The sequence below is a fragment of the Ochotona curzoniae genome, unplaced genomic scaffold (genome assembly GCF_017591425.1).
Source record: "Ochotona curzoniae isolate NIBS_2020 unplaced genomic scaffold, NIBS_Ocur_1.0 contig_3498, whole genome shotgun sequence".
In the NCBI taxonomy this organism is placed as follows: domain Eukaryota; kingdom Metazoa; phylum Chordata; class Mammalia; order Lagomorpha; family Ochotonidae; genus Ochotona; species Ochotona curzoniae.
In genome coordinates this window covers 3,133,638-3,154,808 of record NW_024465885.1, presented here as the reverse complement: position 1 = coordinate 3,154,808, position 21,171 = coordinate 3,133,638, and the positions used below count along the sequence as shown (strand labels likewise).

Genomic DNA, 21,171 nt, shown 5'->3' with positions numbered 1-21,171 from the left:
CAACCCAAGCCACAGGACATCTCCCCACCCTCATTCCCTAAAGAATGCTTTGCTATTATGCATGGCAATCACTTCACTATAACTACGTGTTTTTAGCCATCTGCCTTTTATCTAATCTAAAACCTCCTTGTTAGTATGATTCCTATCTTTGCAGAAGATACAGAAGTGTGAAAGTGAGAAGATAACATGTGCCTACTCAGGAGTGACGTTCAGTATTTAACAAATAAGGATTCATAGGCAAGATCCCAAATATCCAGCTGAACAAATATTTTTATATATGTATAAATATCATCACTTATTGAATAGGTAGCTACCCTGTGAAAACTTTAGCTGGTATTTTTTTTTTAAAGAAGGCTGTGAGGACCCTGCATGGTAGCCTCCCGGCTAGTGTCCTTTCCTTAAAAGTGCCAGGATCCCATATGGGTGCCGGTTCGTGTCCCAGTGGCCCTGCTTCCCATCCAGCTCCCTGCTTCTGCCCTAGGAAAGCAGTTTAGAATGGCCCAAAGTCTTGGGATCCTCCACCCGTGAGAGACCCAGAAGAACCTCTGGGCTCCTGGCTTTAGATTGGCATAACACCAGCCATTACGGCTGCATGGTGTGAATCAGTGGATGGAAGATCTTCCTCTCTGTCTCTCCTCCTCTCTGTATATCTGACTTTCCATAAAAAATAAAATAAATCTTTAAAAAAAGGCCATGATTGCCAATCTTCTGTGAAATAACATTCTTATTTTTAAAGACCATGTAGCTTGATTATCAGTATTAACAAGAGAACAATTTCAGCTGATTATTTTCATTATCTCTCCATTAAAAAATTTTACTCATTTATGAAAACTTCAAAAAAGTTCCATTTATGATAGAGAGAAATAACTGTAGCAAATGCAGATTGCCTTATTTGATTCTAAGACAGTGTTTTTAGTAATGAACCTACAAAAGTAAACAATTTTAACCAAAGTTATTGCTAAATATGTATTAAGTGCACAGGAATAATGCTTTGTACCATCAGTCAAGATTTTAAGCTTTCTTAGAAGATACAATTACAGACAAAAAAAACCAACAAAAACTTCAAACATATGCTAGGAAACACACAGAAGAGAAAGAAGCAGAAGTCTTCACACTTAGGAAAGGTAAAACCTCCCGAGGATGTGGGTGTGTGTTCTCCCTTCCTTTGTAAGGTGTAAGTGGTGGGCAAGAGGGACCATTACCAGGGGAAGGAATAATCCCTGCAGAGCAGTGACACTGGGAGGACACCAACACGATACCTTGCAAATATCACACAGAACTCCAGATACCCAGAAAGTCATACTTCCCATCGTAAGTCAGTTGACATACAGTCACAGAATCAAAAATGTGGTGACATGAGATAAGAGTCTAGGAGTTTCAGTTCACACAGAAACCAGTGATTTAATCTTTATTACATAAGACTGATTAAGCCTGTTATCTAATAGCAAATGAATCCACTTCGATAACTCAAGCATTACCAGAAATGCAAGGAATACATGAAGAAGTTGGAATAAGAAAAGCACACACTTGCCTGGCACAATAGTGTAAAGGCTTAAGTCCTTGCCTTGCATGTTCAGAAATCCCAAGTGGGCACCAGTTCATGCCCTAAATGCTTCACTTTCCATCCAGCTCCCTGCTTGTGACCTGAGAAAGCAGTAGAGAACGATCCAAGATCTTGGGATCCTGCCCTGTGTGGGAGACCCAGAAGAAGCTCCTGCCTTAGGATTGGCTCAGCCCTGACTTTTGCAGCCACTTGGGGCATGAACCAGCAGATGGAGGATCTTTGTCTCTGCTTCTCTCTGTAAAGCTGACTTCCCATTAAAAAATAAATAAACCTTAAAAAAAAATGCCACACACACACACGCACAACACACACACAAAACTAGAGCTTCTGTGTCCATGGTGACCACTGATAATTTCATGAAAGTCTGAAATGTATTCTCTGAGACAGAGTGAAAGCTGACTCGGTCTGAGTCCTTACTAGAAAATAAAATTAACTGATGCACATCAGTCTGACAAAAAGTGTTTAACATAATAGATCAAGACTTAGATATAGTGCTATCATTAATTTAAGATTTTCTTCTTTTTGTGGATGTTGTCTTTGGACAGGCAGCCCCTTTTCCTCCATGAAAACACACACACACGTTGACAAAAAACACACACATTTCCTTCCACAGAATGTAAAGTCTCCTAAGCAAGAAGGAAACATCAAAGAATTGGTCTTCCTCCAAGAATATACATGGTATAAACCTGTGTTTACACACAATACTTAAGAAACAATGACCAGGAAAGAAGAAAATTGACAGAATTTCACAGCCTTCTATCGTGATTTCCTCTTAAAAATCCCCTTCTTGAAAAAAAAATATATACCTTCCTGTAATTGCCTATGAACCTTTCTTCAAATTCACTTTCATGTTGTGTTTATTTAAAATACACTGAAGTAATTTCATCTAGGGCTAAAATTTCTTACAGTGTAATATAATTGTTTCAGGGAGAAAATTCAGTTTTGCTCTCCTGAGAAATTTAAGACTTTAATTCATGTGTCTTTTGAGTTTACCCAGTTTGGAGCTATTCTGAAACTGTTTTTTGTGAAGAGTCATTCTAGTGTTTTCCATAGCTTTCTCCTAACACTTAGCAAAGCTTACGGAGTGTCTGTGCCATTTCCTGTCCTTGGGATAGTTCAGAATAAAAGGGTGTTTGAAAGTCTTCAGTTCAGATAGTAGATGAAAACTTTGAGTCACATTTGGGAGACCATCTCTAGAATCACTGTTCCTTGTTCACCGCCCCTAGCTTACATGTATCCCACACGTCACGATAGCAATGTGCTGGAAAGCCATCCTGGCTCCATCCTGAGAGGATGCAGATAGAAAGAATGATGATAACTAATTATTTTTGAACATCTTGTTTTGTGCTTTGCATTTTTTTAGGTACCACACACACATGCTGTTCCATTTGGTTCACATAGTGAAGTACATTTCTCTTTTTAACTTTATTTTTATAAGATTATATATATATTTTCTCAAGTGACAGGGAGATAAAGAGAATCTTTCATTTGCTGGTTCACTCTCCAAATGGCTGCAACAGTCAGGATCCCAGAACTCCATTTAGCTCCTCCACTTGGTTAGCAGGGACCTATGTACGTATACCACCACTGTCTCCCACCACATTGGCAGGAAGCTAGACCAGAGGTAGAGTAGCCAGTATTGGAACTGGAACTTCTACCAAAACTCTTATATGCGGTAAAAGGCAGTTTAATCCTCTGCATCACATGTCTACCTCTTGCCTGTAGGTTGAGGACAGTTGGTATCAGAGGAGATGAAACACCAGCAGCAACTAGCTGAGCAGGAGAAGAATCAGGAGCAAGATCGGAACTCAAACTTTGTCCTCATTCCAAGGATCTTACCCAGCCAGTTGTTGTAATACGAATGAGAATATATTAGGAACATTGTTAGCACTATGCTTGGCTCATGAGAAACAATAAATGCCATATATGACACTTTGACAAGAATTTGCAGAAGTGACACAGAAGTTGAATATTTGCCCCACGTCATTAATCCTGGAAGTTTCATACACAAGATGGCAAAGATCTTCCTCCAAGTGGCACTGCTCTAAAAAATTACTTCTATCTGCAAAGTGTACTAATCATCCAAATTCTTCACCTTGGTGCCCAGGGCTTTGGGAAGAAGCAACAAGCACCCAGCATGGCTTAAAAGCCGTGGTCAGTGGCACGGAAGAGAACCTCTGAGGCTCTGGCATTTTACCAGAAATCTCGTGAGTTTTTCTAAATACTTCCTGCAGTCCAAGGATGTACTTGTGATAATCAGAATGAGTGTGGGTTATGTGTAATGAGTAGAAAGGCCCAGGAAGTCGATCTACATGCCCATCCCAGATAGTGCCTCATATGTATGATACTTTCTCAGAGACTGAAAGTCACCGACATTTTCAAGTTCCTGAGATACTTAATAATATCTATGTGGATAAAAACTCTCGATTGTCCCCTAATAGCCATTCCCCTTATAACATCAGATGAAGCCAGAATGTGACCACACAACAAAAGTCTAAATGACCCAATCTCCCATGCAGACACTTGTGTGCCATGATCTGTTGGTGATGTGTGCAAGCTTTAGGGTGTTCTCATAAGATGAACACAGCTATCAGAGAAATGGAAGGAGTCTGCAAGTTCTGTCAGCTAGGTCTGCGGCATGGCCCCTGAAACACTCTCCTGAATTCGGTTCAAAGTGAATCTAATAGAACATATTCAAATTTCAAATGTCCTGGAGCTCACTGTGCTGCCAGCTTGAATACAGACATGCACTCAAGCCTCTTTTTCCACAGAGATGAGTGATAAGCCATAAGACACTACATGACCTGAGGTTATTCTGAAGTGAAAGAAGCACAAATATTAAAAAATGAAGCAAACTGCATATGATATATCAATTCACCAAAGTCACAGAACTCTCAAACTATGTTATCATTTCCTGGAAACTGAGGTTGATAATAGATAATGGTGCAAGAATTTTGTCAACCCCAAATAAAAAAAAATCATCTCTGAATACTATCTTGAGGTAATTATTTTTTAAAAGCCTAAATTTTGGACTTCAAAGATATCATAAGCATTTGCTAAAACTTCCACAGGAATTTGAATATTCCAGGTATTATACAAGCTTTTTAAAAGTTTTCCATTGTATTTTTATTTGAAAGAAAGATTTTACAGAGAAGGAAAAGAGACAGAGGTCTATCATCTGCTGGTCAACTACCCAAATGGTTGCAATGGCCTGAGCTGTACCAATCTGAGGCCAGAAGCTAGGAGATTCTTCTGGAGTGTCCACATTGGTGCAGGGTCCCAAGACTTTGGGCTGTTCTCTACTGCCTTCCCAGGCCGCAAGCAGGAAGCTGGATCAAAAGTGAAATAGCCAGGACATGAACTGGCAGCTATAGTTTTTTTAATTATTTAATCAATTCATTTATTTTGTTATTCCATAATACAGTTCCTTAGGCTCTGGGATTTCTCCTTTTGCAAATCCCTTCCCCCTAATTTCCCTCATGTCATTACAATAGTATATTCCTTCAAAACCAGCCATAAGTTCATCATTTTGTTATTTAAGTACATCCTGACATTGTAGGCAGGGACAATGGCAGAGAAGCCAGCATCCTATTATCAAGATACATTCAACAGTTTCATTGGAAGCCCATCTTTGATCTGGAAATAGAGATGCACACTGCATTGTATCTTCACATCTGTTTGTGATAGTCTTTACTGCACACTTACTATACAACCCCTCTTAAATAAAAACCCATGAAACAAAAGCAAAAAAAAAAAAAACAGAAAGAAAAAAATAGAAAATTTACAACAACATGAAGTTAAATAACATGGTACTGAATGACCAATGTGTCGCTGCAGAAATGAAAAAGAAAATTAAAGACTTTCCTGAAACAAATGATGCTATTGTGTGGCCTATGAGTTAGGGAGGAAATTAATAAGAAAAACAAAAACTTTTTCTTTGAATGAATGAAAATATAAACAAAAATATAACCCCCCCCCGAGATACAGCAAGAACTGTATTAAAAGGGGTATCAATTTCATATTTTGCATGAAAGTTGCCTTAAATCAGAGACAACTTATGATTTTGTCCTTTTGGGATTGAGTTGCTTCACTGAGCATAATGTTCTCTAGTTGGGACCATTTGGTTACAAATGGTAGAATTTCCTTCTTTTTAGTGGCTGAGCAGCATTCTATGTAGTAGATGTACAATAGTTTATTCACACCTCTTTTGATGAGCATCTGATGGGCAATTAAGAATTGTTTCATTTATTTGACAGGCAAAGTTAGAGAGAGAGAGGTCTTCTGTCTGCTATTCACTTCCCAGATACTGCAACAACCAGGAATGGGCTAGTGCAAACCCAGAAGCTCCTCTGTGTCTCCCACATGAGTAAGGAGACCCAAGCAGCTGACTATCCTCTGCTGACTTCCCAGGCATATTACCAGAGAGCTAGATTGTAAGAACAACAGCTGGGTCCTAAACGGGCACCCATATGGGATATTAGTACTGAAAATGGTCACAGTACTGGCCCCCTAACTGTCTGCATCCACGCGGGAGACCTGGAAGGAGTTCCTGACTCTTGACTTTGGATGAGCTCAGCTCCAGCTTTGTAGCCATTTGGGGAGTGAACTAGTGGGAAGACGATATCTCTCTCTCTCTCTCTCTATCTCTCAATAAAACAGTCTCTTTTCAGTATCCCTCATCTTAAATTATAACACAACACTGCTTCCTCAAAGAAGCAAGCTGAAGTTTAATGTAATGTTTGAACTTATAATTACAAATGACTGAGAATATATTTCCTTCAACAATTGAACTCCTAGTCAGGGTGAAACTCACAATTAAATAATGGAAATTAAGCTGGAAAGTCCCAGTGAAGCAAGACAACAGCTTCTGATGTCAACATTACAAGAGAGGAAATTTTGATGGTAGGACCAAGGAAGCAAAAACAATTTAAAGAGTTTCCTCATGTGAGGAAGACAATTCAAGGCCACAATCAGCTCATGGGGCCAATTTATTCATGTCTTATTCCTGGAAATCTTACATCTGCAGAATGTATTCCTAAATATTTAGATCGTGTGTGGCAGGAAATGTTGTGAAAACATTGCATTGGCATTTGGTATTTGGCAAAGCAGGGCTCTATCTTTAGCATTCCAGTATGTGCGCTTTTTGAAAGAAAAATAGCGAAGTCCAAAAAATTAAAGTACATAAGCTTGCTAGAGACATTGTGTTTGTCACTGTAGAAAGCAGTAAAGCAGTTTGGAGGTTTCTTTAAAAACTAGTTGTGGAACTACCTACTGTCTGATCCAGAAATGTCATTACTGAGTACATATCCCAAAGACAGGGACTCTGTATCAGAGAGACCTCTACGCCATCTTTATGCCAGCACTGCAAATAATAGCCAAAATAGGATATCAACCGAGGTGCCCATCATCAGATGAACGAATAAGGAAAATGTGGCACACATACATAATGGAACAATGTTCAGCTAGAAAAATGAATGAAATTATGGCATTTTCTGCAAAAGGGATGGAACTGGAACATATCATATTGGGTAAAATGACCCAAACACAGAAAGACAGATCTCACATTTTCTCCTTTATATTTGGAAGCTAAAATCACACACACACACACACACACACACACACACACACACACTCACACACTCACACACACACATCACGGCCACTCAATCTGAAGACAGAATGTTGAATAGTAGAGAAGAAAAGGGATGGATGGGAAAAAACAGATTTTGCATTTTAAGAGGAGGAGCTGGATAAAGCTCATTAATTGTGACAAAGTTACAAATACAAAATACCAACAGGGAAAATGAGAGGAGCATATGGCAACTCTTTTTATTACTGCCTCACAAGTTTAGTTCTGTAAATTTCAAACAATTCTAAATAAAGTGTAGAAATAAAAGCACCTTACTATAAAATTTATATTTTGAGCGATGGTGGTTGCAGTACACCATCTGCCCTTCTATGTCTGTTCTGATTCCAGGACATGCCCTGTCAGTGGAAAAACCTAGACTGTGTGAGCATGGAGTGTGGCATTTCCAAGTGGCTCCATGGCAACCATTAAAAATGGCAACAACAAAAAGGAGGGACACAAGCAAGAATCAGAAAGAAGCCCTTACATTGTGTTCTTGAAAGAGCTGAGTTACAAGTATTCTTCCCTCAGTGGACTAGAATGTTTATTTTTATCATCATAACCAGTGATTAATCAAACATTTCCTATTGCCTTTACTCTGGATCACATATGGCGCTGAGCATTTTACAATATTATCTGCACTAGCCTGCCTGCTTTCCTGAAGTGGACTGCTCAGTTGATTCCTAACTGAACAGCTGAGAGGAGCAGCCTCTGTCTGCAGCCTGCCCACAAAGACAAGATGTTGATAGTCGTATTACTTAATCAGAACGGAAGTTGTACATAAGTGCAAGTATCCCTCTTTGCTTTTATTTGTTTGTTTGACTGTCACCACTAGCAAGCAAGCAGTTTTATAAGAAGAGCTGAAACAGGAAGCTTATAGAGAAAGTTACATCCTTTTCCACCCTTATCGTAGATGCAGTGTCTCTCCTGGGAAGATGTACACAGAGCTTCAGGTTGCTTTGCAGTGGGTGGGGAGGGGAGAAAGAGGGTCTTCTAAAATGAGCTTTAAATGCTTTTTAAAAATGTGCTACTATAAAGAATCAGTAGTTAAGTAAATCACAGGAAATCCCCAAGATATAAAGATTCAATTGATGTGGTTTTAAGGAATGGAATCATTAGCCTTTTCTGAGAGAACAAGTCTTACCAGGTGTTCTTATTTCAGTCGATATTTTTTATTTAATGTGAGTAATACAACAATCTCTTGCATCAACTGCTTTTTTAGACACTGGGCTAAGTCAGCATTTCTCCAACTCTTTCCATTTTAGTTTCCAAACAGTTTTATTCTCTGTATCTTGAACTAAAACTTCAAGACTGTGTAATGCATTTTACCTTTAAAAATTCAGAGACCTCTAAGTCAAAAAATCAAATTTCAGTTGTATGTAATAACTTATAGTAATATTTTGCATAGTATAGTACTATAAATAATATAAAATTGCTAAGAGAGTAGCTTTTTATTTGTTGTTATCACAAAGAAATGAAAGGGGCATGGGGTAACAGAGGTGCTAATTCATTTGATAAACATATATAATAATATCACATTGTACTCCATACATATGTGTGATATTTGACCATTAGAATCTGACAAAAAAATCTAAAAATGAAACTATTTTACATGAAAATGTTAAAGTTCATTTCTCATTGAATTGAACTTTGTGTGGGTTGCTTGGTGAAAGTAATACCAACATAAATGACGTAAATATGAAGTTTGTGTTATGTGCAATTACTATGTTTGGCTCTTTATTCACAGATGAGCATCTCAAAAATTTTGTAGAATATGAAATTAAAAACCAAATTTTGGAGCCAGAACTGTGGCAAACTGGGTTAAGTTGATGTAGGCATCCATATTAGAGCACCGGTTCAATTTCTGGTTGCTTTACTTCCAATCCAAATTGTTGCTTAGTGTGTTGTGGGGTGCAAGAGATAGCCCAAGTACTTGTACCCTTGTTGCCCACATTTTGGAGACCAGGATGGTCTTACAGGCTCCTAGCTTTTGCCTGGCGCAACCCCAGCATTGAGGTCATCTAGGGAGTGAATCGATGGTTGGAGATTTCATTGTCCTTCTGCCTCTCACTCAATACTACTCAGCATTTATAATCGATAAAATAAACCTCCTCTTAAAAATAATAAACTCATTTTGGTCCAAAATAATTTTAAATCCATGCATAAACATATTGCATTTGTAGGTTCCCCAAGAAGCCCATACTTTAATACAACAATGATCTCAATTTTAACAAATGAAGGAATAAGAGATAGAGAGGATAAGAAACTTAACCAAAACCATACAATAAATGGTAGAGCCAGTAAGCCTAACACACAACTCCACTTTCATAAACACTAGGTTGCAGCACGTCGTGAGGAAGACAGTCCACTTACTCCATTCTCAGTGTGGTTTGAAACCTAAAATAGAATTTTTATATGCATCAAATTGGGATGAATCTGTCTAATTCATGACCCTAACTGTAGTTATGTGACTGTAGGGAGTCTGATGAAAGGTGCAAAATTCTGGCAACCATCTAGGCACATAACTACTGTAATGCCAAATGCTTACCAACATAAAAATACGAGGATGGCTGAGGATATTTTGACTTTCATGCCTGGCGTGTGGTGTGCTGACATCAAACTTCAAACCACATCACTCTGGAACTGAATATACCCTCCCCTAGGCCCTGAGTGATTACCTTTCACAACTTAAAAGAATAGCACGCAAACTGACAAAGGTGTGCTTGTAGGGAATAAGAAGGGAGGATTATACTGAGCCAGAATTAAGAACTCAGAATCTGCTAATCATTCACACATTTGTTCTTTATATTATGGGGGTCCTCCTTGTGCCAATCAACAAAAAGGAATAATAATTGTATGATAAAGAATAAATTAATGACATTTTTGGCCTACATGAAATCTTTGCACGAATAGCCGAGCACCATCTACACAGATTTTGACTTTTTTATGTTTCCTTCACAACCACGTTGAAAGGACTTTCTTCAACAAAACAAAAACAAAAACAAAATTATTTGTTCTGCTTATTCCTACATTTCTTAGCTTTCTCTCATTCAATATTCTCAAAGTACAAAAGTTGAACTTATTCTAACAGACATACAAAGTCTTTAAATAAGTATGGAGTACCAAGTGATGTTTTCATAATTGCATAAAGTTCAAATCAAGTTAAACATATGTATTTTCTCAAATATTTGTCATTTTCCTGTGGTTAAAAACACTCAAACTTATTTCTTCTTACATGTATTTTTTGAAATACATAGCACATCTTTATTATCTGTAGCTACCCTACTTGGCAATGGAAGACCAGAGAGTATCATTCTATTCACCTATATCCTAACACTCAGTTCACAACCTTTTACCATCCCTCCCTCTTCCTACTCTCACATGAGTTTATTTAGGGGCGATGTTGCTTGATAGTAACTATTAATACAGGAATAGCCTGGCCGTACAATATCTTCTGACCCATTTAAATGCTACAACATTCTGCTAGGCTCAGTGTAGAAAGAGTAAGCCATTTATCCACCATCAGTGTGGCAATCAGAGCATTTTTTATAGTAGTGGTAATAAATTTGTATATAACAGTTGTTAGCATCTGCTCAGATCTCTCATGTTACCTTAAGTTATTACTTCAAGGGCGCAGCACAATAGCTTAGTGGCTAACTCCTTGCCTTGCAAACACTGAGATCCCGTATGGGTACTGGTTCAAGTGCCAACTGCTCTACTTCCCATTCAATTCCCTGTTTATGGCCTGGGAAAGCAGTAAAGAATGGCCTAAAACCTTGGGAACTGCACCTGCCTGGGAGATCTGAAGAAGCTCTTGGCTCCTGGCTTTGGACCAGCTACGTTCTGGATGTTGTGGCCATTTGGAGAGAGAAGTCGCGGACAGAAGAACTTTCTCTCTGTCTCTTCTTCCTGCCATAAATATGATCTGCCTTTCCAATAAAAATAAATCTTTTTTTTTTCAAAAGAAAATTGCCCAACCATGAATACAGAGCCAACCGTTTAGATTGGTACATACCAATCCCAGTTTGTTTTATGTTCTCATTAAGTATTTATTGAACAAATATAAATCCTTGATTTCAGCTGTCATCACAGATTTGCCATAAACATCATACACTATAAAGTTCACCAAAGGAAAATGTTGTCCCTAGGAAAGAAAATTGAGAAACAATCTAAGTAGTTATCTTACCACAGATGCTCCAGATGCACAAATCTGGGATTAGGAAGAGAACCCAGAGAAATTTCCCAATTCCAAGCATGGCAGAAGATGTCTTCATTTCCTGCACATATTAGAAACGAAAAAGCAGCTCAAGTGAAAGGCTTCCCTTCCTCCGCTGAATTCGTCGGATTTGGAGTAGATACCTGTCCAGAGGTATCTGTGAAATAAAATGAAAGAGAAGAGAGAGGAGACGGGAGAGAACAGGAGAAGGAGCCTGAATTATTTTGTGAAACAACGTGAACAGAAACATACTCCGTGAGACTCTGTTCTGTGGTTTCTACTTCTTCTTAAATCTGCTGTTCACTTTCAAACACCCTGATCTGCAAGAGTAGCTCAGTCCTAACTTCTCCTTCCGCCCTACCACGCTTTCTTCCCACCTTGAGGTTTTTCTCAAAGCTCAGTGAAATGAACTTTAAAGAAATATAAATCGTTGCAATCTTAGAATCAAGGTCTCAATCAATTCAAGGTCAGAAAAGTTATGGCAAAAGCACTTATGTGACTATCCATTTTCATAGTTTTTGATTACATAACTTCTCTATGTAAAATTCTATACTTTCCCCCAAGCATCAGTAAGATGAAAATGCTTATTTCCATTAAATCACTGAAGATTTATGTGAAGGTTCGGAGAAAATGAGTGGCAGGATGCACTTCCTCAGCAGAGGAGGAAAGACAGTGTTTTTAAATCTGCAGATACCTATCAATGGAACAAGATCATCATTAGTGTTGGCCAGATGGCGTCTCTCAATATTAAAGTCCCTAACTAAATGAGAGCAGTTAGCTTGAGCAGCAATTCGAGGAAGCTTCCATTTTCAATAGTCTTCATGAAGTTTCTCTGTGGATGAAACAGAACAGAAGCACTGTGGAACTGTTTTCTCAAAGGCCCTTTGTACTAATTTGCTTAGTTTATAATCAAAGGAGTTAATAAAAAGCATTTGCCAGTTAAGATTCCAGATGAGACACGTAGATTTTTGGCATTTATGGTCACTGATAGAGGCTGATGTTGAAAGTGTTGCCTTCAGATAGTCTTCCAAGGCCAACAAAGTTCAACAGTTACCACGTGTTCATTTGTTCAACTAGACAAGGTGCTACGACTAGAGATTTCAAGATAAATGAGTTACTGTTGCTGATTTTAAAAATTCAACCAGTGGTGCTTTCTTATATCAACCTCTATTTTGCCACTTATGTCTTTATATATTTCAGCCACACACCGTGTAATATGAAAACTACACATAGACTTTTGGAACTTACCTACTGATAAATACCCATCCTGGGAAATATTTATCCAGCATTTATACAACTATTTGTGCCAGGTCTCAACGAGGGATTATTAGGCTGGGTAGAGCAGGATGCTGGCCTGAGGCAGAGTAAGAATGAGTACATAAGATCATCCTGGCCTCTCCTCAGGAATGTCTGGAATGCCCCACAGGAACCACTCAGGCATGTCTCAGCCCACCACCAAGAATACCCTGCGTTACAGGTGCACTACTCCTCGCATGCACCAACCAAGGCACTGCCACCTTCCCCTGTCCCCCACGCCTAAGAGGTACGAAAGCCCCATGCTGTATGCCCTAGCTGGCCACATCCCTCTCACAATCACCCAAGGAACTCAGCACATTGTTCCAGTCCAGAGAGAAATAATTTTTAATCTGTTTTTTAAAAGGAGTACTTATTAATTTACTTGAAAGGCAGAATCACAGAGAGAGTGGGAGAGGTTGAGAGATTTTCCTTCAGTCGATTGATAATGGCTACAATAGCCAGGGCTGAAACAGGCTAAAGCCAGGAGCCTGAAACTCCCGTTGAGTGTCCTACATGGATGACCAGAGCGCAAGTACTTGAGTTATCTTCTACTGCTTTCCCAGGCTCAGTAGTAGGAAGTTGGAGTGGAAGTGGAGCAGCTAAGCCTAAAACAGCTGGTTAGGTGGGATGCTGGCATCATAGATGACAGCTTAAAACAATGCAGTATAGGACCCAGCAGTGTGGCCTAGTGGCTAAAGTCCTCACCTTGAACGCCCGGGATCCCATATGGATGTCGGTTCTAATCCCTGTGGCTCCACTTCCCATCTAGCTCCCTGCTTGTGGCCTGGGAAAGCAGTGGAGGATGACCCAAAGCCTTCGGACCCTGCACCCATGTGGGAGACCTGGAAGAAGTTTCTGGTTCCCGGCTTCGGATTGGCATAGCATCGGCCCTTGTGCTCACTTGGGGAGTGAATCATCAGACGGCAGATCTTCCTCTCTGTCTCTCCTCCTCTCTGTATATCTGACTTTCCAATAAATAAATAAATCTTAAAAAAAAAAAACAGTGCAGTATAGTGCCAGCAGCTTTTACTTATCCATATCTAAATTTATTTATTTATTTATCTGAAGGGATTAGAGAGAGTCGGAGCTAGATTATTGCCTTTTGATTCACTCCGCAAATGGCAATAATGGCTGGGCTGAAGCAGAACACAGGAACTCTATTCATGTCTGCCACATGAATGACAGGAATCTAAGTACCTGATTCATAACTGCTGTTTTCTAGAATCCGTATTAGCAAGAATCTGGGCTTGGGGGCAGAACTGGGAATTTAACTCATGCAACTTAGGCTGCTGTAAGCATTCAGAGACATGAATAGTACTGTATTTTTTTAAGATATACTTATTTTTATTGGAAAGGTAGCTGTTACAGAGATAGCAAGGAAAATGATTCACCTGCTGATTCACTCCCCAAGTGGCCACAATGGCCAGAGTTGAGTCAATCCGAAGCCAGGAGCCTCTTCCAGGTCTCCCATACGGGTGCAGGGTCCCAAGACTTTGGGCCATCCTTAACTGCTTTCCCAGGCCATAGCAGGGAGCTTGATGGGAAGTGGAGCAACCAGCACACCAACTGGTGCACATATGAGATCCTGGTAAATGCAAGGCAAGGACTTTAGCCACTAGGCTACCATGCGTGGCCCAGTATTGTATATCTTAAAGTAATATACCTGAAGTCATGTACCACAGTGCCTGGTGTAAAAGTTAATATCCTGATAAATGCATTCTCCCTTCCTTCTTACCACTTTGGGAGAAATTTTGAAAATTATTGTCTCGATTTTTGTTATCTTTTTAAAAGATTTATTTATTTTTGTTGGAAAGGCAGACCAGATTTATAGAGAAAAGAAAGAAACATCTTCCATCTGCTGGTTTATTCCCCAAATTGTCGTTTTCAGCTGGAGCCAGGAGCCAGTCTGAAGCCAGGAACCAGGAGCTTCTTCCAAGTTTCCCATGTGGGTGTATGTTCCCAAGGCTTTGGGCCAGCCTCTATTGCTTCCCAGGCCATAAGCAGGATGAGAAGTGGAGTAGCTGGCACATGCCCATATGGATCCTGGAGCTTGGAAGGTCTGGATTTAGACATTGTGCGAGGCCTTTAAAAAAAAGTGTATTTATTTATTTGAAAGGCAGAGTGACACAGAGTGGAAGAGACTAGAAGAGAGTTCTTTTTACCTCCTCAGACCCGGAAAGTTCACAATAGCTAGGGCTGTGTTAGGCCAAAGTCAAGAACCAGAAATTCCAAGAGGGTCTAACGTGGGAAGAAGTAATCCGATACTTGTGCCATCATTTACTGCCTTTCCAGGCACATTACCAGGAAGCTATACCAGAAGTGATGCTATCGGGACTGAAACCATCAGTGAAGGGGAACACAGATAATCCAAGGGACAGCTTAACTTGCTGTACCACAATGCCTACTTTCATTCTTTTTTATATCTCTGAAGCATGAATGAAAACAATTGGATTATTTTATCTGCTATGTACCTGTGTGAATTGCATTGTCATATGTATCTGTCATCATTTAAGGTGTTTACCTCATTAATTTTCTCATGAAGCCAACTTACAGATGTGTTATTGCTTTGAAAAAAAGATCTTAATTATTAACTTTTGGTGAGGTGTATATGCTTTGGTTTGTCTGAAAATTTCATGTCAGCAAAATATCAGTCTTCAGCTACAAACTCACATTTCAAGTGGGGTTTAGGGAACTAACATGGAAAAGAAGAGTGGCATAACTCAAAGATCTGCAACTTCAGGACCTGTAGTTGACCCAGTGCTGCAGTTTCTGCCTTCTAGAATTCATCATAGCACTGTGCTGAAGTTATGATCCCAGGCAATGAGCACAACAAAAATTCCAACATGAACTCATCTCTGAGAGATAAGGAATCTTGGATGGCCTATCTTGTTTGGAGAACTTTTCGATAGCCTTGCCAAAATTTCTTTAGTAAAAGGCAAAAGATTTATACAATCTGAAGAGAAACCAGAGTATTTGCCAAAATTTCTTAAGAGAAAAAGCAATCTAGGATGCCTTGAAACACCCCGTTGAACTCTCATCTTCACTCAGTGTTATGGTCTAATCGTTTAGTTCTTCTGCCTGCTTTTTTTCTCACAGACATTTCTCCCTAAACAAATTCTTGCACTTTTAATCTTATTTTTGCATCTGTTTCTTGGGGAACCTAGTCCAATGCAATCATTTTTCATCATGATGGCAATATTGAATACATAATTTTTTATTTCAATTTGCCTTATGCAGTGTTCAATGGATAATATTTTTCATAGGGGCAACCTTTAATAGGATCAAGAAATCAATATAACTAAGTGGAAACTGTGGGACTAAATTAGTCAAAATTTAGTCAATTTATCAGCCAAAAACAGGGGAAATAGGCAAATAAAACAGACTAAAATATGGAGAGCTCACATTCTTTTAGTCTTAAAAGAGAGGATAGCTCAACCATTGGGAATTTGATCAAATACAGTGAAGAGCTTTTACAAACTAATCTTTCCACAAAAACTGTTTTGAGTAGCTGTTTATGCATCAAGACACTTTCACAAATGCCATGGAAGGCAGGTGAGCAACTGCTGTACCCGGTCTTAGAAAAGAAATGATGCGTTGAGGAAGACAGGAAGGAGAGAGCTGTTCTGTCACCCTTCTGCAGCTGCAAGTTGTGAAGCTTGAAGGGACACTTCCTGCTCAGAAGAGCAAGAAGGAAGAAAGACCAGACCTTAGACGAGAGTCTTAGTACTAAGTATACTGTGGTAAAAAGCTCGAGTCAGACAGGATTGTACAACCTCCACCCCCAGGCCTGCACCTACAGGTTGTGACTTTGACTCAAGTATCACCAACCTCAAGCAGAGAAGAGGACACACACACAAGGGAGCAAGACTCTGGGAAGTAGGATGGGAAAATGAAATCAGTTTTGCCTTGGAGTTTAGTGCCAAGATCACTGAAAGATCCGTGGCTTGGTGGGACAGATTTAATCCAACCTGTATCACTGTCAGCATTGCGTAGTCCTGGTGTACAGTACTGGCCTGTAGCCTGAAACAACACAGTGCCAGCACCCTGTGACTATAAAACTTGGGTGTGGGGCCCAGTGCAGTGGTCTATTAGCTAAGGTCCTCACCTTGAGCGTGCCAGTATCCCAATTGAGCACCAGTTCTAATCCCAGCAGCCTTGTTTCCCATTCATCTCCCTCTTGTGCCTGGGAAAGCAGTCGAGGACAGCTCAAAGCCCTGGAATTTTGCACCCATGTAGAAGACTTAGAGGAAGTTCCTGGCTCCTGGTTTTCAGATCGACACAGCACTGGCCATTGCAGTCATTGGGGAGTAAATCATCAGACGAAAGATTGTCCTCTCTGTCTCTCCTCCTCTCTGGATAACTGACTTTGCAGTAAAATAAATAAATCTTAAAAAATAAAAACCTTGGGTGTGACCCAGCTTAGTGTTAGCTTGGGTAACCAAGGAATGGATTCCAACCTTCTTGTCCCAAATTTTGACAGACAACCAAGCAAGAGTCCATCCACCGAAAATTATAGTAGGAAAGTAAACTGAGGGCCTTTTTTGAATACTCAAACCAGGCCTGCTGCATTGAGATCCAGTATCACTTGAAACCCTAAATTTTCCAACTCTAGTGTAGTATCACAGTTACAACCTGTGGAACTGCCCCTGCTTCAGATGACTACCTGAACCATAGTAAAACAGATAAGCGGTTTGGCCTGCATTGCCCCCAGCCACTGGGTAAATGTTTGCTATGCATCTGCACAATTCCATAGTTCCCTGTAGCTGTAAAACTCAAGTACAACACAGCTTTGTGTCAGCTGGGAATGTCACAGATGCCTCCATTACTCCATCCACAATAGGGGCAGGCAACAAGAAGCAAGACTTCAGCCACTGGGTGAGGAAGGCCAAAGTGAGCACAGAGCTGGTAACACCATCACTATGCAAATACTAACAGTCTTGTTCTTCATGGCAATACCTACAGATGGAGTTACCATCTTCCTAACAGGGTGGAAAGGGATGCATCTTTTGATTAAGAAAATAGGAAATGGGCCTGGTATAATAGCCTACTGTCTAAATTCTTGCCTTAAAACTGCCAGGATCCCATATTGGTGCTGGTTTGTGTACTGGCTGCCCCGCTTTCTATTCAGCTCCCTGATTGTGGCCTGGAAAAGCAGTAGATGTCCCAAAGCCTTGGGGCCTGTCATCCATGTGTGAGACCCTGAAGAAGCTCTGGCATCAGACAGGCTCATCTCAGCCATTGTGGCCACTTGGATAATGATCTTTCTCTCTGTCTCTCCTTTCTGTAAAGCTGACTTTCCTAATTAAAAAAATATTAATAATAAATTAAAAATAAGAAATGGGAAACAAGATAATACACAAAAGATTATAAAAGAGGAATGGCCAGAGGAAGCCTCCTTCTCTAAGGAAGGGAGGTCAACAAAGAAGGCTACCTGTCTCAATCTTTTATTGAACTACTTGGGGAATTAACTTACAGGAATCTGTAACACAGATTTTAATAGCCATTCCCCATATGGATGTTAACTAGTCAGTGGTTGGTGATCATGAAGCAACAGTGTGACCCAAGTACAGAAGTTAGCACATGACTGTCTTGGGGATATTCTTACAGTTCACTCTTCTATGGTCTTGGACCTGACCCAGCTGTGGGCCCTTACTCACAGATCTCCCTCTTGCTCTCTGACTTTTGCCCACCCATGGGACCATCTGCCCATAAATATCCACTTAGGTCCCTGTGCTAGCTGTCTGTAAACTCAAGATTCCAGACACAGTCTACATTGCTCTTCTTTATCAAGTCAAGCTGGGTTTTTTGTTTTGTTTGTTTGTTTGTTTTTTGCAAGCTGCTTGCAGCAGAAGTACCTGAATCAATCCTTGTCCCAGATGGAGAACTATGTCCCCAGTCCATTGGATTTACATGTCAGTCAGTATTACCTGTGATTGGATACGATAGCCTTGTTTGCAAGACATCCTCAGCAGGATGCAGTCCATAGAAGTGGGATTTGACTCCACCTTGTACTGCTCTAGTCTTAGTTACTTGACTCTGGGTGTGATCTATCATTGTAGTGTAGGTAACCATAAGACTACTCATTCCATTTCTCTCTACCACAGACACTGCAACACAGAGAAAATAATTATTTCCTTGGGGGACAAGGCAATACTTAGAAGCCTGGGTTTGGCACTGTAAGTATTCACATTTTTCTAATTGGATTTTCTACCAGTATTACCATGATTTCAAACAAGGGCTGTTGAGCAGCCCTTCTAGGACCCTGGCCCAGTACCAACCACATCTCAGCCACATTGGAATGGCATCCCTGTGAGCATAGAACCTGGCCCGTGGGCTGCTACCAATACTCATGCAGCTCTAATAGATCTGAGAGAACACCCATGTTTTCAATGCTGTTGCCAGTGATTGTTGTGGATAACAACATGCTTGAGGGCGAGGACAAGGGTGTTTGGGCAGTGCTGTGACACAGTGGGGAAAAGCTGCTGCCTATGGTGCTGGCAACCCATAGGAGCGCCTGATCCATTCCTGGGAGCTCTACTTCCAATCCAGCTGCCTGTTAATGCACCTGGGAAAGCAACAGAGAATGGTCCAAGTACTTCGGCCCCTACATCCATGTGGAAGACTGAAAAGAAACTCCTGACTCTTGGCCAGCCCATTGTGGTCATTTGAGGAGTAAATCAGGGGATGAGGATATATCTCTCTCTCTCTTTCTTCCTCTGCATTCTTCTTTTTCTTTCTCTTTCTCTGCCTTTCAAATAAATAAAAACAAATCTTCAAAAAAAGAAAATATGGGGAGATTATACTATAACATGAAATCAGAGATTAGTCCAAAACTGGCATCTGAAGATATGTGTTTAGGGGAAAAATTTTTTGCTGTGAAAGTCATGCACTAAAGGTAATAGCAACAATCTGCTGGATGTGTAGATATTAATCAAAGGAGAAAAAATTATGGAGATCAAATGCTATGATTCAATCCAGGTGCCGCATGTGGGTGGCAGGATATCTGCTGATTGAGATATCACTGCTCTTCCCAAGCTTTATATCAGCAGGAAAATATTACATATGCTTTAGTTTCAGATTCCGAAGAAAAGGAAACTGATGAAATGTCTGATAAAGATTCCATAAGAAGAGTGATTGTACGTCAATTTAAACAGAGGCGGCTGTTTGGCCTCGCAGGTACGACACCAACTAAAATGCTGATATCCCTTCAGAGAGTGCTTACATTGAATTCCCTACTCTATCTCTTGACTTCAGCTTCCTGCGGGGCAATGGGGGAAACCCAGAAAGCAGGGGTGGAGGCTCAGGTACAAATTTCCTTGCCACTCACATGTGAGATATAGATTGAATTCCTGACTCACTTTTCATTCAGCACAATCTCAGCTACTGAGATCAAACCTGCTAGAGGAAGTTTTGCCTGTCTCCCCACTTCTTCCTCTCAAATAGCTGCCTCCAGTGACAACTGAGAAGGTGTGCTTTTACGTGAGGAGTGAGAAGGATGATTTATTTGTGAGAAATCCTGGAAATGTCAATGCAGAGAGCAGTCGCTACTTCACACATCCAGGGCTTGCAGCCATTCTTGTCACTGTCCTCTGCACTGCCTAATACAATAAGCTTGTTGCATTTGTCCCAGAAGGAAAAAGATCCAAAGTCACTCGGTTGTCAAAGCCAGTGACTGTCCATATTTGGACCAAAAAAAAATTTCATTTTTACCTATGAAAACATTTTCCTCCCTCCTGATTTGCTCCTAAATCAAGAAATGAAAAGTACTGTGATCTCAAATACATCTCTCTTCTGGGGTTTGCTGGCAAGTCTGGGCTAGATGAGTCTGGGAATTGATATGGGTTTTGTATATACACTTTATGATATTATACTCCTATGTCCCCTTGATTCATATTGATGTTTTTTGCCCTTTCAACCTGAGTGTGAGTGAAGAAAATATGTGGAAACATGGCTATATCCAAAGGGATACCCCAGCCCTGAGTAGTACTGACAATTCTTCCTTGGGCCTTGACTCCATAGTAAAGGAAGCCCTTGATCAATGGCACTCCATTCTCTACTATGTTTCTCTGTAGGTCTAGATGACAATTCTGCAGATAAAAGTGCATTTTCGCTAAGGTTTCTTAATCAAGGGAGATCCCCAATAAAATAGAAGACAAAGAAATTTTGATAGGTAAAGGTTCCTTTATTTTTCACAGATTTATCTTCATTGGAAAGTCAGATTTACAGAGAAGAGAAAAAATAAAGAGGAAAATCTTCCATCTTTCCATCTGCTGGTTCACTCCCCAAGTGGCCATGATGGCCAGCACTGAGCCAATCTGAAGCCAGGAGTCAGGAGCTTCTTCTGGGTCTCCCGTGTAGGTGTAGAGTTCTGAGACTTTGGACCATCCTCCACTGCTTTTTCAGGCCATGAGCAGGGAGCTAGATGGGAAGTGGAGCAAAGAGACAGAAACCAGCACCCATAGGGGATCC

At 40.2% G+C, this 21,171-nt stretch overlaps 1 protein-coding gene across 7 annotated transcripts in view; it reads right to left on the bottom strand.

Annotated features, from left to right (window-relative positions):
- The window catches only part of BTLA (B and T lymphocyte associated), a 35,812-nt gene extending 24,120 nt beyond the window's left edge, over positions 1–11,692 (bottom strand). For 5 of the 7 annotated variants that reach the window (XM_040980492.1, XM_040980490.1, XM_040980493.1 and 2 more), the window contains exon 1: positions 11,377–11,691. In XM_040980492.1, the coding sequence (XP_040836426.1) occupies positions 11,377–11,464 (88 nt within the window). In that variant the 5' untranslated portion in view covers positions 11,465–11,691. Of the gene's footprint in view, positions 1–11,376 lie in introns of all 7 variants that reach the window. The other 2 variants (XM_040980488.1, XM_040980489.1) reach the window with 1 other exon arrangement.
- Between the last annotated feature and the right edge of the window lie 9,479 nt (positions 11,693–21,171).